The 15,734-nt window shown below is 45.0% G+C and overlaps 1 protein-coding gene across 1 annotated transcript; it reads left to right on the top strand.

The window, feature by feature from the left end:
* The first annotated feature begins 1,286 nt into the window (after positions 1-1,286).
* LOC123914643 (bidirectional sugar transporter SWEET7b-like) lies at positions 1,287-2,931 on the top strand. The gene is made up of 6 exons (XM_045965837.1): positions 1,287-1,326; positions 1,600-1,636; positions 1,897-2,113; positions 2,277-2,444; positions 2,551-2,691; positions 2,800-2,931. The coding sequence occupies exons 1-6, from the start codon at positions 1,287-1,289 to the stop codon at positions 2,929-2,931; spliced, it is 735 nt and encodes a 244-aa protein (XP_045821793.1).
* The last annotated feature ends 12,803 nt before the right edge of the window (positions 2,932-15,734 follow it).

Raw genomic sequence — 15,734 nt, 5'->3', positions numbered from 1 at the left:
TTTGTGCGGCAGTTTGGAAAACTGTCGCTATTTTGTACTACCGACGCCAGGAACTGCGTCACTTGCTAAATCGTCGTAATATGATATTGCGACGGTTGATAACCGCCGCAACATCCTTCCAGAACCGTCGCAAATGGTATTTTCTTGTAGTGTGTTTTAAACACTTTCTCAATTTCTCGATTTCTCACTGTGAATATAGGTAGACATGTGGGTTCATTATGCAATTCATCATCCTGAGCCACACATTTTGCTTTTTAAGAGGCTTTGAATTATCAAGAGCAGCAGGACAATCAGGCACAACAAAGCATGCTATTTTCAATCAAATTTCTGGGTTTTAATTTTTTAGGTTTTAATTCCCTGACTTTTCTGAATTTTGATGAAGGAAAGAAAAATTTTGGGTTTCGATTTTGTTGGATTTTTCTGGATTTTTAAGATGGTGATTTTCTAGAATTTGAAGAAAAAATTCTGGAATTTTTATGAATATGATGGAGTTGGTGAGGAAGATGATGAAGAAAAGTAAAATAAATCTAGTGTTGGTGATCATTATTAGATATTATAGATTTGCAAGCTCCAAAGGTATAAGTTTTAAGAAAGCGATCAAATGGTTATAATTAAAACTTTTTCTGAGGTCTATGGTGGACCATTTACAGTGTTGGTCCACCTTATATATTTGAGGTTAAAACTTAACGGAAAGGACCAATGTGGAGATGTCTTTAAGGGACCAAAGCAGACATTTTTTTTCTTTAAAAGACCATTGTGAAATCTAAAATGTATTTAAGAGACCATTTAACTAATTAAGCCTTAATAAAATTATATTATAGTGTCCTTTTTATAAATTTGTTTTTAAATTATAATCTCAAATATTTATAAGCTATAATTTAACTGAACATATGTATGTGTAAAATATATATCTTACATGGCATATATGAATTAAATCCAAATACTTTATAAATAAATTCATAATATAAATTAATCTAATAGCCCTTTATCCACTTGTTTCGTTGTAAAAAATAAAATTAGAGAAATTAACATCACAGATCATATCCTCATATAAGTATTAATTGCAATACCGAATTTTTTAAAAAAACTAAAAACAAAACTAAAAATAGAATAAACTCAAAAATAAAGTTGTTCATTCTGTTTACGCAAACAAATTAAACTAATCATTTAAATTTGTAACAAATAATTTTTTTAAAAAAAGCCTATATAATATAACCATTGTTTTATTTCTTCTTCATCTTTTGCTCACACATTATTTCTTCTTCTTCTCCTTTATTGGATAGAAAATGATAAGCGGTTCCTTAGTTAGCACTATTGTCACTATAGGTTTGTTGTTGTTCTTCTTTTGCTTTTCAATTGCAAAATCATGTCAATTATGAATTTAATTTTTTGTTTGAGTTTCGATTTATATTGCATTGCATTGATTAATGTGTGTTTGATTTGAATTTTTGCGCTAATCCATTTTTGCATGAAGGATAAAATTTGAACTTAATTTTAAGTTTGCATGAAGAATAATTTGAACCTTTTTTGTCGATCAATTCATGCATGGAAAATGATTTTTACTTTATTTTTCTAATCAACGTTATGTTTTGAATGCAGGGAATGTTATGTCCTTCGTATTCTTCTTCTCACCCGCGTAATTCAACTATCTTTCTCTGTTTATTACTCTATTTTATGTACGCATGAAAATGCCGTGACAAATATTAATAGTGTTTGTGTTACCATTTGCCTCCGATTATTTTGACGGAGTGAACAAATTAATTGGTGTAATGAATTCCATTACGGTCACGTGTAATGAATTCCATTACGGCCAACAATATGAATTTATTGGTGTTTAATTTAATTTTAAAAATGATGATAATGTGCTGATTAGTTATTGGTTGGTATGAATGGCAGTCCAACTTTCTACAAAATTATAAAAAAGAAGGATGTGGAGGAGTTCAAGCCTGATTTCTACCTAGTTACTTTGTTAGCTTGTGCTATTTGGGTATTTTATGGAATGCCTTTTGTGCAACCAAACGGCATTTATTTTGTTATCATAGATGGGGTTGGCTTTGTTTTTCAGTTCGTCTATCTTACCATATTTTATGTCTATGCCAACAACAAAGGAAGGGTACGTATATATTATATCACTATTAATGTTACTTTAATTGATTAATAATTTTTAATTATTTAATTAATTTAAAGTCTCAACCAAAACCTATATATTTGAATTAAGAGTTGTATAATCATTCCAATTCTTCTACTCATCACTACTATTTTCCCCTAATTTTTAGAAGAAGTTGCTTCTCTATCTTCTCATCGAGGCTATTTTCTTCGCTGCCATTGTTATCATAACAATGTTGGCACTACATGACACTAAAAGGTCTTCTGTGGTTGGTATTCTTGGTGTTCTATGTGCTATCTTCAACGCAATGAGTTATGTATCTGCTCTTACCATTATGGTAAGTAACTTCTATCCTATTAATTTATATTCAAATATGAAAATTACATTTTATAATTTTTTCACTAATCTCAATTTGTTGTTTTGTTACATATAATTAACAACAGCCAAAGGTTATAAAAACCAAGAGTGTGAAATATATGCCATTATGCCTCTCTTTAGCCATCTTTCTTGATGGTTCGGTTTGGACAATATATTATCTCATGAGTCCCATCGATCTCATCCACCCCTTCGGCTTTTATGTCATGGTAATTATTTCTCTCTTTGGTTATTATTATAAAAAACAAATCATTTTTTATTTTATTTTCAACTATCCCATTGTTAAATAATGGATTTATCTTTGTATATTTTTGCAGATCAGCACCGGTATTGGAGCAATATCTGGACTTGTTCAGCTCATACTATATGCTTATTATTGGTACATAGGAGAAAATAATGTTGATGATGATGCTCATCATGTTCTAAATCCAGTTGTGGTTGTAGTCTGATCTGATTATTATAGCACTCTCCAGCTCCATCAAATTTGTAAATGATTAGCCATAATTTCACTATTTATGAAGTTGCATGTGTATTTCAGTGTAACTTAACTTTTCGTCTACATAAAAAAAAATCAATTTAATTATATTTTTGTAACTTTATTTTAAATCAATATACTTGTAACATAATTAATTAAGTGCTTATATTTTTCTTTTGACAAAATATAATTGCTTATATAACAAATTATTTTTGTAACAAAATATAAATTAAAGTCAAATAATTTAGTTTAGGGTAAATAGGGTTTTACCCTCTGCAAAATAGGTCAGTTTTGCATTACCCCCTGCAAAAAATTATTTTGTGATTACCCTCCTGTAAAATGAAGATTCCATCATTTACCCCCTCAGTCGACAACATGGATGTTGACTGGACAAAATTGATGACGTGGGATGCATGTGTGGCTTTTCATTTATTTTTTATTAAAGTTTTTGTGCCACGTAGATAAATAACTTAATATAATTATTAATTTTTCAAAAAGGAAAAAAAATTAAAAAAAATTGTTAATGGAATTTATTTATAAACATTCTTGTTCTTCTTCTCGGTGTAATCACAAATCAAATCCCACACAATCAACAAAATCTTCTTACCCAAATTTCTCTCAAATTTCACATCTTATTAACAACCCTAAATTATTTATCTTCTATAATCACAACTATTGAAGAAGATGAACCTTCAACCCCAATTACTATCATTTTTTTCTTCTTTTTATTCAGTTTTTTTTTAATTAAAAAAATGATAATTATACATTCATTAATGAATTGACAATAAAAAAATAAATATAAAATAAATTAATTCCACTTGTACGTGCCACAACATCATTTTTGTCCAGTCAGCATCCATGTTATCGATTGAGAGGGGTAAATAATGGAATCTTCATTTTACAGGGGGGTAATCACAAAAAAAAATTTTGCAGGGGGGTAACGCAAAACTGGTCTATTTTGCAAGGGGGTAAAACCCTATTTACCCTTTAGTTTAAGGTATAAATTGTTACGTGATGATCGAGGTTGCTGGATTGAAAGATTTATGAAGGTGTTCTGGACTGGGCCAAGAGCTGGCCCAATCACTTATGCCCGACATTTGGGGCACAACCCACTAAGGGGAGACTTCCCCGACACGTCAGCCAATGACGTGCCCTGCTCGACATAATGGGTAAGCAGCACGTTTAGCACGTGCTCATATACCCGCGCATGTTGATCCGTTCACCGTAGCTTAACAGCTAAGCAGCACGTTTAGCACGTGCTCCCTTATCCAGCCACAGCTGTCACGGAGCCTATCCCTTACCCGCGAATAGCGGAACGGCTCCAACCAAGATAGAGGCAAATAACGGCCTTCCCCTACGATACGGGGACTATCTTGGCAGTTGAGTCTATTGGGCCGGTTATCCCGGCCCAATAGACCAACCTTTGGCCCAGCGCTGGGGGCACTATATAAGCTCTCCTAGACAGAAGAGCCAGGTATTCTAAACCATTCTACACTTTCTTTCTCTCTCTTCTTTGTATCTCTTGTCCTCTTTGCTGACTTAGGCATCGGAGCACCTGCAGGTACAAACCCCCCCTTCGGTGTGGAAGCTTGCTCAACGGACCGGCCTCAACCTTTCTGATCATCAGGTTAGATCAGTGGCGCCGTCTGTGGGAACTGAGTTCCTCCCCTTCTTTAATCTTTCCTAAAGAAACAAAGATCAAAACCGATTCTCTCAACAACTTTCACCATGGCTAGTTCATCACAGCAACTCAACACCAATACCGGCGACGAGAACGTGCTCAACGTTCCACCCTCTCCGCCGCCGCAGCATAATATCGTCCTATCACCGGTGCGTGACGATACCACCGTAACACGCGGTCCAGAAACCGACTCCCGCGACGGACGGGAAACCTCACTCTCTTCCGATGAAGAAGACGTCGAGAACCTAACCGATCGTCGAATGGGCAAACGCCCGCAGTTGAAACAACAAACTCTGGCAAACAACGCTGGACAACCCGCCACCTTGGCCAATTCCGAGATCACGGCCTTGATCGCTGCTCTGAAGCAAACGACGGAGGCCATGCAGGCTCAAGGCCGTCGATTAGATGAACAAAGCGAAAGAATCGCCACGCTGGAAAGAGGCCGGCGCCGCAGGAAAACCAACTCTCCCCCGCGGAGACACCAGGCTGATCCTTCCCCTCCCCGTCCGGCGGTCGTCAAACATCGACCCCCCGACCTAGAGAGGGTCGAAGTTACTCCTCGGAAGAGGGATCGCACTCCTCCACATCGCGAGGGCAGACTCTCCCCGGGCAAGAAAGGGAAACACGAAGCTCCACGCCGCCATTCACCTCAAGGGTTGGCGAACATGGCCAAGCATGGCGCATCGGGCAGCTACCGTCCTCGCAAATCTCGCAGTCCAACGCCCATGCCCGGCGATTATTCTCCCCGGTCTTCCGAGGACCATTCTCCTAACGGAAGTGATGAGGGTGATCCCCGATGCCCCCTGTCCGCAGACATTCTGAGGAAGCGTGTTCCAAAGGGCTTCGAGAGACCTCCTACGCTCCCCGCGTACGATGGTTTAACCGACCCCGACGATCACATAGCTAATGTCAACGCTAACCTGGATTTCAGGAATATTAGCGGTGCCATCAGGTGCAGACTTTTTCCGACCACGCTAAGGAAGGGAGCGATGGCATGGTACCAAAGCCTGCCCCCTTAATCTATCTACTCGTGGAAGGACCTTACAGACCAGTTCTGTAGACACTTCACTGCTTCCCGCAAGCACCCAAAAACTGTGCACGCCTTGGAGGCCATCTACCAGGCCGAGGAAGAAACTCTCCGCAATTTCGTCAAGAGGTTCAATAAGGAGGCTGTGCAGGTCGAAACAACCGATGATATGAAGAAGTATTTGCTGCAAAGGGGCCTTCGCCCGGGCAGCGATTTTGCCAAGGCTGTTGGCATAGAGAAACCACCCACCTGGGACGACCTCCTCCTAAAAGCTCAAAAGTACATTGAGTACGAGGAAGTCCAGGCAGCTGATGTCGCCCGCCTTGCCCGACCTGGAAGCAGCCACCCTGCCCGCGAGTCCTCCCATAGGAACGATGACAGGGGTGGCGACAGGGGAAGCGATAGAGGCGGCGACAGGGGTGGCGAGAGGGGCAGAGACAGAAGGAGGGGCGAAAGACGAGAGCCCCGTGGTCCTCCAAGCGCATTCAGCACCTACACCCCCCTCGTCAAATCTCGGGGAGAAATATTTACTGAAGTTCACATCTCCGAGTTTAACAGAGCAGGTGTGAAACAACCAAAGTCAACCCCTCTGAAGCCTGGCCAAGACAAGAATAGGTATTGCAGATACCACAAGAGTTATGGTCACAGGACCGACGACTGCATCCAGCTGAAGGATGCTATTGAAATAATGATAAGGAATTGACACTTGAGGGAGTTCGTCAAAAGAAACAACGACCCTCGACCAGAGGCCGCGGAGACACGCGCGGTCGAGGAGATACCTCCACAACCAGCCGGGCAGAACAACGCCAAACAGATAGCTATGAGCGTATCCCGGCCAGAAGATTTCGCTATCCCCAGCAGTTTTGGGGACACCTATACTGGTCCTACGCTTAGCACGTGGGACTATTTCACAGACTCATTCGTCATATCCGGTGGTCACATGGACAAGCACACCGTCGGATCCATAAAAAGAAAATTCGAGGATCTCATCAACACGTCCTCAAATATGAATGCAACGCTGGACAAGGCGAAGGGGCGATCAATGCCTTTAGCCTTCTATCGAGAAGAGCTGCCTGGTGGGACAGCCAATTTCCAAATTCCCCTCCTCGTCCGGGCAGACATGGCCAACATGGACGTTCGTCGGGTCCTCATCGATCCGGGGAGCACCTGCGACATTATGTACGCCAGTTTGTTCAGGACCTTACAGCTGGACGAGACACACCTCACCCCGTACTTGGGCTCAGATCTCACAGGATTCAACGGGGCAACCACTAGGCCTTGGGGCTATGTCGACCTCATAGTCACTTTTGGCTCCGAGGAAACTGCCAAGTCGATCAGGGTCAAATTCTTGGTTGTGGACTGCCCCTGCCTCTACCAGTGCATCATCGGCAGGACAGCCATAGCAGACCTGATCGCTGTCCCCTCCACCGCCCACCTGAAGATGAAGTATTACACTCATAAGGGGCAGGTTGCTACGTTACACGGGGACATTGAAGCCGCGAGGAGGTGCTTTGACGCAGCATCCAAAGGCAACAACTTCATTGGCAAAGCTCCTGAACCAAAGAAGCCAAAGCCTTCCTCGGAAACACCACCAAAGCCATCCCCGGAAGCGCCACCAAGTTTGCCCGGTCCAAGTGTGAGCTCTGTTGATCTTGACAGCCGCACCTCCAAGAAAGAACATAAGGAGGAGAAAAAGCTGAGGAAGGAGGAGAAGGAGGACGACGAGGCGAGCAAAGAGCATCATCGCCCCATTCCAGATGGAGACTTCGAGATAGTCCAGTTTGGCGAGGATCCAGAAAAGGGAGTCAAGATTGGGACAGGGCTCCCCGAGTTGGCGAGGAAGCAGCTGAAAGCCTGCCTTAGAGAAAATGCTGATTTGTTCGCATGGCACGCTGCCGACATGCCCGGGCTGGATCCAAACATCGCTTGTCATCAACTTACTGTCGACCCACTTGCTAGTGCCGTAGTGCAACGTAGGCGTAGGCAGTCTCCCGAAAAAGCGGAGGCTGCTGAAAAAGCTGTAAAAGACCTCCTAGAGGCAAATTTTATTTCTGAAGCCAGATACACTACCTGGTTGTCTAACGTTGTACTTGTGAAAAAATCTAATGGAAAATGGCGAATGTGTGTGGACTATACCGATCTCAATAGGGCTTGCCCTAAAGATTCTTATCCTTTACCTTGCATTGATAAACTAGTCGATAATTCTTCTGGCTTTAAATTATTGTCTTTTATGGATGCATATTCAGGATACAATCAAATCCTAATGGCTGTGGCCGACAGGGGAAAAACAGCTTTCATGACCGAGTCGGGCAACTATTACTACAACGTAATGCCCTTCGGTCTAAAAAACGCTGGTGCTACATACCAACGGATGATGAACAGAGTATTCCGGGGAGAAATAGGCGACATGCTCGAAGTCTACATGGACGACATGATCGTAAAATCCCATGAGGAAATCGACCATACCGCCCACTTACGTAAGGTCTTCGAGCAGGCCAGAAGACACAACATGCGGTTCAACCTAGAAAAGTGCACTTTCGGGGTACGGGCAGGAAAGTTCCTCGGATTCTACCTAACAGAACGAGGAATCGAAGCCAACCCCGACAAATGTCGTGCCTTCACGGAGCTCCCAACTCCTAACAACAAGAAATCTATACAAACCCTGAACGGAATGCTAACCTCATTGTCCCGCTTTGTAGCAAAATCTGCTCAACACGCATTACCGCTTTTCAAATTACTAAGGAAAGAAGCTGTGTTCGAATGGACGGACGAGTGCGAGCAGGCCCTCCAACATCTTAAGAAGGCCCTGTCCGAACCCCCAGTCCTCTCGCGCCCGGATGTCGAGGAAGTGTTATACATCTACCTCTCCGTCGCATCTGAGGCCGTCAGCACAGCCCTTGTCCGTGAAACAACGGAAGGACAAAAACCAGTGTACTTTACAAGCAAGGCTCTCCAGGGGCCCGAACTCAGATATACGCAAATCGAGAAGGTGGCCCTTGCCTTGATCAACGCAGCAAGAAGACTAAGTCACTACTTCCTAGCACACACAATCGTAGTCCGAACCGACCAACCAATCAAGTCATTGCTTGGTCGGCCAGATATGGCGGGCAGGATGCTCAAATGGTCCCTCGAGCTTTCCGAATTCGACATTCGTTACGAAAGCAGAAAAGCACTAAAATCACAAGTCTTAGCAGACTTCGTGGCCGAAATGACGAGTCCATCCTCCACGACAAGCGAGGCAGACAAATGGAAAATATTCGTCGACGGAGCGTCAAGCGCCACGGGAGCAGGAGCAGGAATCATCCTAGAAAATGAGAACGGGATCATCATCGAGGTATCCCTAGCACTATCCTTCCCGACATCGAACAACCAGGCATAATACGAAGCCTTCCTAGCAGGACTACGGTTGGCCGAGGACATGGAGGCAAAAGAAATTAAAATCTTCACAGATTCACAACTTGTTGCCTCACAAGTATTAGGAGAGTATCAAGCCAAAAATGACAACCTCTCCGAGTATTTAGCATTAGTGAAGGAAAAAATCACTAAGTTCGATTCCGTGGAAGTGCAACACGTTCCACGCGAGCATAACAAACGGGCAGACATCCTGTCCAAACTGGCGAACACAAAAAAGAAAGGCGGAAACAAGTCCGTCATTCAAGAAATACTCCCTCGACCAAGCATCGAGAAGACGACCAACGTCCTCGACATAAATGTCATTGGCGACAAAAATTGCTGGATGACCCCCGTATATAACTTCCTCGCGAATGGAACCCTCCCCGACGATCAGAAAGAAGCAGCCATAATTAGACGGCGAGCATGCGCATACGTCATCCTCGACGGAAAGTTATACAGACGAGGATTCTCAATCCCGCTCTTAAAATGTGTCGACGAGGAAACAGTCGACTACATCCTGCGCGAGGTACACGAGGGGATCAACGCCCAGCACCTGGGAGGAAGATCGCTGGCCAGGAAAGCTCTTCGAGCAGGATACTACTGGCCCACCATGCAGCAAGACGCTAAGGACCATGTGAAAAAGTGCGACAAATGTCAACGACATGGGGACATGCACCTAGCTCCTCCCCGCGAACTCAAATTTTTGTCGTCACCATGGCCCTTCGCTTGGTGGGGCATGGACATACTTGGCCCCTTCACAAAGGGACTTCACCAAAACAAATTTCTAATAGTCGCCGTGGACTACTTCACCAAGTGGGTAGAGGCAGAACCCCTCTCCGACATAACGTCGTTCAGGATACTCCGTTTCTTCAAACGCGACGTACTCTGCCGATTTGGGATACCACAAGCCGTCGTCACGGACAACGGGACACAATTCACGGACAAAGGATTCCAAGACTTCCTCGCTGCCCTGGGGACTAAGCAACATTTCACTTCCGTGGAACATCCCCAAACTAACGGGCAAGCCGAGGCCGCCAACAGAGTAATCCTGCGCGGTCTACGACGAAGATTGGACCAAAATAAAAAGAAATGGGTCGAGGAGCTCGAAAGCGTCCTTTGGGCCTATCGCACAACACCACACTCCACAACAGGGGAGACCCCATTTAGAATGGTATATGGAACAGAAGCAGTCATCCCCGTGGAGGTGGGCGAGCCATCTCGCCGAACCGAGCAACCGCTCGAAGAAGAAATGAACGACGAAGCTCTCCGTGAAGAGCTAGATCTCGTCGAAGAAATTCGTACGGGGGCGTCCCTTCGGGAAGCCACCCTTAAACAAAAAATAGCTGCCCGACATGACGTCAAAGTCATCAAAAGAGAATTTGAAGTGGGCAGCCTCGTCTTAAGACGAAATGCTAAGGACTCCCAGGATGGTAAACTGGCGGCCAACTGGGAAGGACCATATCGCGTCATTGACAAAACAGAAAATGGCGCATATTATCTCGAGGATCTTCGAGGAAAGAAACTTCCTCGACCTTGGAACGCCCAAAAATTAAAACAATATTATAGCTAAGTTATTGCCAAAATAAAAAACACTTCTAAAAGGCTGCTCGGATCCTCAAGCAACGAGCCCGACACCTCGACAACGGAAAGCACGCGGGCACACGTGCTCGATCCAAACAATTGAAAAGGAGATACTCTGGCTCAGGAAGGGCAGAGCGTCTCCCCGACGAGGATGACCTTTGAGACAAGCTCCTCGTCTTCGTGCCAAGGCTTAACGCCCAGCTCGCGATGGGAAGTTCAAGCCGCGGGGGCGGGCACAACAACGTGTCGGCGTCCGTATTAGCCTCAGAAACAACTCTAGGCGCTTAGACAGTTCCCTAAACTGTCTAAGTTAAATCCGAGGACGACCTCCTCGACGACACGCGCTCGAAAGAAAAACTTGCAAATAAAGAAAAAGGTTTTGTCGAGCAGGCATACAACAATGTCGAGCAAATATACGAATACCAAAACCAAAAATTTGTTAAGTTAAAAACGAGCAAGCATAAAGACATGCATATATCACGAACAGGCATAACTTAGCAAAACGAAAAGCAATAATTTAAACATACACACGAGGAGAACGAAATAAACGAGCAGGATTAACAAAACGGGCACTGTTATAAAATACCGGGCATAAAAACCCACTTGTTCGGATATTACAAACCGGGCACGCAGGCCCCCAAATATTGTTCAAAATAAAAGAAAATTACAAGTTAACGGCGCGCAGGCCAAAATAAAAGAGTCGAGGAGGATCAGGTGCTCTCATCATGACCCTCTGGATTATCCTCTGGTGCCTTGTCCTCCCCGACGGCTTCCTCCTCCTCCTCATTATCATCACCACCATCCTCATCATAGTTCTCCTCCTCAAGCTCCATCTGCTTGTAATCTTCAGGAATAACGATCTGCCCGTTCTCAACCCGTTTGAGCTTGTGAATGCCATCAGTAATCAAGCCATGCTCGGCATTCACAACCTTGAGTTGGGCGATCGCATTCTTCCACCCATGCACCATGCTCGCCAACATCAAGCCCCCTTGCCTTTTGATTTCCTTCACCAAGTCTGCCCGACTCACCAGCTTGGAAGTTTCAATGGCCTCGTCGGCAGCTGGAGCAAGCTTGGATTGCAGGTCAGCTATCACCGCTTCCAAGTTCTTTTTCTCCTCGGCTCCCCTGGTCTCCACCTCCTCGAGCCTTTTCTTAGCAAGCTCCAGCTCATCCCGGCTTACCCTAACATCTTCCAGCAGCTGGCCATAATTCTCTTGCTTCCCCCTCAGATCGATCAGCTCACCTTCCATCAGCACAATTTTTCCCTCCAGCTTGGCATTCCGGGCAGCCAGCTTTTCCACCTCATGAGTTGGCCCCCCTTCATTTAACACCAAGGCTGTCTCCGCCAGCCGGATGACAGCAGCAACATCTTCGTTGAGCTGGTTCTGTCGGGCAGATGAAGAAGCACCCAGGATATAATTCCTCTCCGAGGCAGGCACCTGGAGGGGATTCTTATCAAAAAATTTCCTGTTGCTCAAACACGCGGGGAGGACAAAGCCACCTTCCCCCTCCGACAAGTCGACGATAGGCGTCATCTGTTCCTCCCTCTGCCTCTTCACCCGGCCAGACCCGGTCCCAGCCGAGCTTCCCACTGGAGAAGACTGGATAATGCTCCCCGAGGCAGCTTGTTCAGCAATCAAAACATTAGGCTTGGATTTCCTCGCCTTTTTCTTTGATTTCTCTCCCTTATGCTCAGCAGCTATCCTCATAAGCTTGGAAGCAAGATCAGCCATTCTACCTGCAAAGTCAGAAACGTGGTCAGAAACACGGGGAGAAACTCAAAACATCAAAAACGCTGAATATAAAACAAGTAAAAAACGGGCAGGAATCAAAGTAAAATACCCAACAAAGTGTCCTCGGCAGAGACAGTCTTGCACGACAGTAATAATTTGGTATTAACAAAACGAGGTTCGATCCTCAGTTGACCATGCTTATCTAAAGCAACTTCCCCTAAACTAGTCATAACCCTGCACGGCTTAAAGCCGTCCACATAGGCCTTAAGCTTTTCAAAGCCTGCCATTTCGGCCGGGGTAAGATCCTCGGCAGATGTTAAATACTCGTCGGTCCTCAACACAAAGTGCTCCGACGACCACGACAGTGGGAATCGAAGAACCCACTCCATTACTTGCTCCCCTTCCTCGTCCAACTGAGGAGACCCATCCTCGAGGAACACGGGCCTTTCCATGTGCAGAGAGTCGAAAGCAAACTCCGTCACCGGCTTCACCACATAGTACCTCTCCTTGAAACCCCGAGCAGACTCGACGAACATCTTAAATATTTTGCTCGACTGGTGCTTCAAGGAAATCCAACCCTGCCGGTCCCCGACTTTCTGTCGTTGGATTTGGAAGATGTAGAAAAACAAGGCAACAGTAGCTTCCACCTCCAGATACCGACAAAGGATCTGGTACGCCCGGATGAACGCCAACGAATTCGGGTTAAGCTAGGAAGGAGCCACCTTTAACCGGCCAAAAATCCCAGCTTCAAGGTCGTTGAAGGGTAGCCGAAATCCCAACTTCTTAAATGCCATCTCGTACATAGTAAATCTACCTCCTGCGTACGACGAGCAAACCCGCTCCCCTTCGGCAGGTGCATGAACCTCCCAGTTTTCCGAACCAACCTCCTCGACGATAGTAAAGAGCCGCGGATCTTGGGCGGTAATCGTTGAAGCAATCCCCCGAGGCTCGGGCGCAACCCATGCCAGCTCTGGGTCGGTAATGGTGTCGACCAGCTTGTGTTTCGATGTTGCTTGGCTCCCCGTCGCTTCCTCTACGTCGGACATTTTGAAAACCTGAAAAGCAGCGAAAAGACAGTGAATTCGACAGTTATCAAATCCACCCTTTCACCGCAATTCAAGTGAAAGGGCGTGAAAAAGGGCGAGGACGCTGTCCCCGACCAAAAGCCCTTATCAAAATGGCAAAACAAAACAGAGGAAACGAGGAGAACCATTTAACAAAGCCTAAAAACGGGGAGAAGGTCCCCGACACAAGCTCAAAACGTTGCTCGACGCTTAGAAGCAAACTTAGTTTTGCATAAAAACCTAAAGTTAAAAACGGGGAGAAGGTCCCCGACACAGAGTTTCTACAAACTCGTTTATCTACAATTCATAAAGTCACTTAAATACTCACGAAGGCGAAAACGGGGAGAAGCTCCCCGACACGAGATTCAACTAACCTAGCTTTTTGCTACAATAAACGGGGAGAGGAAACAACATCTCCTCCCCGACACAAAAGGCATGAATTCCAGAAATTCATCAAACTGTTCATAATGTTTCCAGAAATTCACCACCCTTACCCAGAAACCCATCAATATTCCATCAATATTGATAAATGTTCATAGTTTTCACAGCAAAACGACGAAAATATAGCAAAAACGCAGAAATCAAAACATAAATATAGGTAGAAATGGCGTTTGAAAGTGAAACTAAAACCACCAACACACAATCGAAGAAGGGTCACTAAAAACCCAAAACCCAAGATCTAAAAGCATCAATCAACAAAACACAAATGGAAACAGAGAATATGAAACGAAATGCTACATTACCTCTGTAGTTTGAAGATGAAAAAGCCTCTAAAAGGAAAGGCAGTAGCACTCTGTCAGATCAAAAGCTTGAAAACCTCAAACAAGTTGAAGGAGATATGAAGCAGCGCAATAGAGAAGAAGAGGAAAATGGAAACTTTGAAAGTGAATCCCTCCTCCTCTATTTATAGACTTTCTAAGTCTTGCGCCTGCATCATGAAACGATGCACCCCGTTGCATCGCAACCGTTGATCAAATCCAACGGCCACGATCAAAGTCATCAAATGGCTAAGATTCAATCTTATTAAAAACCAAAGGTCGCGATGGATCCAACGGCTTACACTCCTCCTCGTAAAACGAAGCAACCATCACGCGTACTCCCAAGGTCATAATTGCACCTTTCAATAGCCCACACACGTGGCATTAAATGATTAAGAATCTGTCTTTTCACATCCCATCGAGAAGAACCACGCGCCTCTCGAGGGATTCGACGCTATCCCCAACGTAAATATCTCCCCGACGTTGCAAACAAGCGCAAATTACGGGCAAGCCAAACAAACATAAGTGAATGTGCCCGCAAAAACAGGCAGCATCAACAAGATGCACTTAACACCACACCTCCTCGACAACCCGTCGAGGAACGTAAAAGCAAATAACTCTCGAAGGCAAAACCCTTCCCCGTAAGTTCCTCCACGAACATCGTGACACGCAGTACGAGCAAAAGGAAACCTCCTCCTTGGAAAATCCTCCTCGTCATGCCATCGAGGAATTTACGAGCAACATACAAATACGCTCCTCGCGCAAATGAGCAACAATCATAATCAATGAATTATGAACGCCTCCTAGGATTGACGGGGAAAGCATATCCTCGACATGCGGGCCTGGACCTTAAGTCATTACTCCTATGCCTAGGAGCAACGACTTGGGGGGCTCCTGTTCTGGACTGGGCCAAGAGCTGGCCCAATCACTTATGCCCGACATTTGGGGCACAGCCCACTAAGGGGAGACTTCCCCGACACGTCAGCCAATGACGTGCCCTGCTCGACATAATGGGTAAGCAGCACGTTTAGCACGTGCTCATATACCCGCGCATGTTGATCTGTTCACCGTAGCTTAACAGCTAAGCAGCACGTTTAGCACGTGCTCCCTTATCCAGCCACAGCTGTCACGGAGCCTATCCCTTACCCGCGAATAGCGGAACGGCTCCAACCAAGATAGAGGCAAATAACGGCCTTCCCCTACGATATGGGGACTATCTTGGCAGTTGAGTCTATTGGGCCGGTTATCCCGGCCCAATAGACCAACCTTTGGCCCAGCGCTGGGGGCACTATATAAGCTCTCCTAGACAGGAGAGCCAGGTATTCTAAACCATTCTACACTTTCTTTCTCTCTCTTCTTTGTATCTCTTGTCCTCTTTGCTGACTTAGGCATCGGAGCACCTGCAGGTACAAACCCCCCCTTCGGTGTGGAAGCTTGCTCAACGGACCGGCCTCAACCTTTCTGATCATCAGGTTAGATCAGAAGGGCTATGCATAGCGAAGAGGAAAGGAATTCTGAAATTTGAGATTCAAATGGATTC

The sequence above is a fragment of the Trifolium pratense genome, linkage group LG3, assembly GCF_020283565.1.
Source record: "Trifolium pratense cultivar HEN17-A07 linkage group LG3, ARS_RC_1.1, whole genome shotgun sequence".
In the NCBI taxonomy this organism is placed as follows: domain Eukaryota; kingdom Viridiplantae; phylum Streptophyta; class Magnoliopsida; order Fabales; family Fabaceae; genus Trifolium; species Trifolium pratense.
This window is presented reverse-complemented; position numbering and strand designations above follow the sequence as displayed.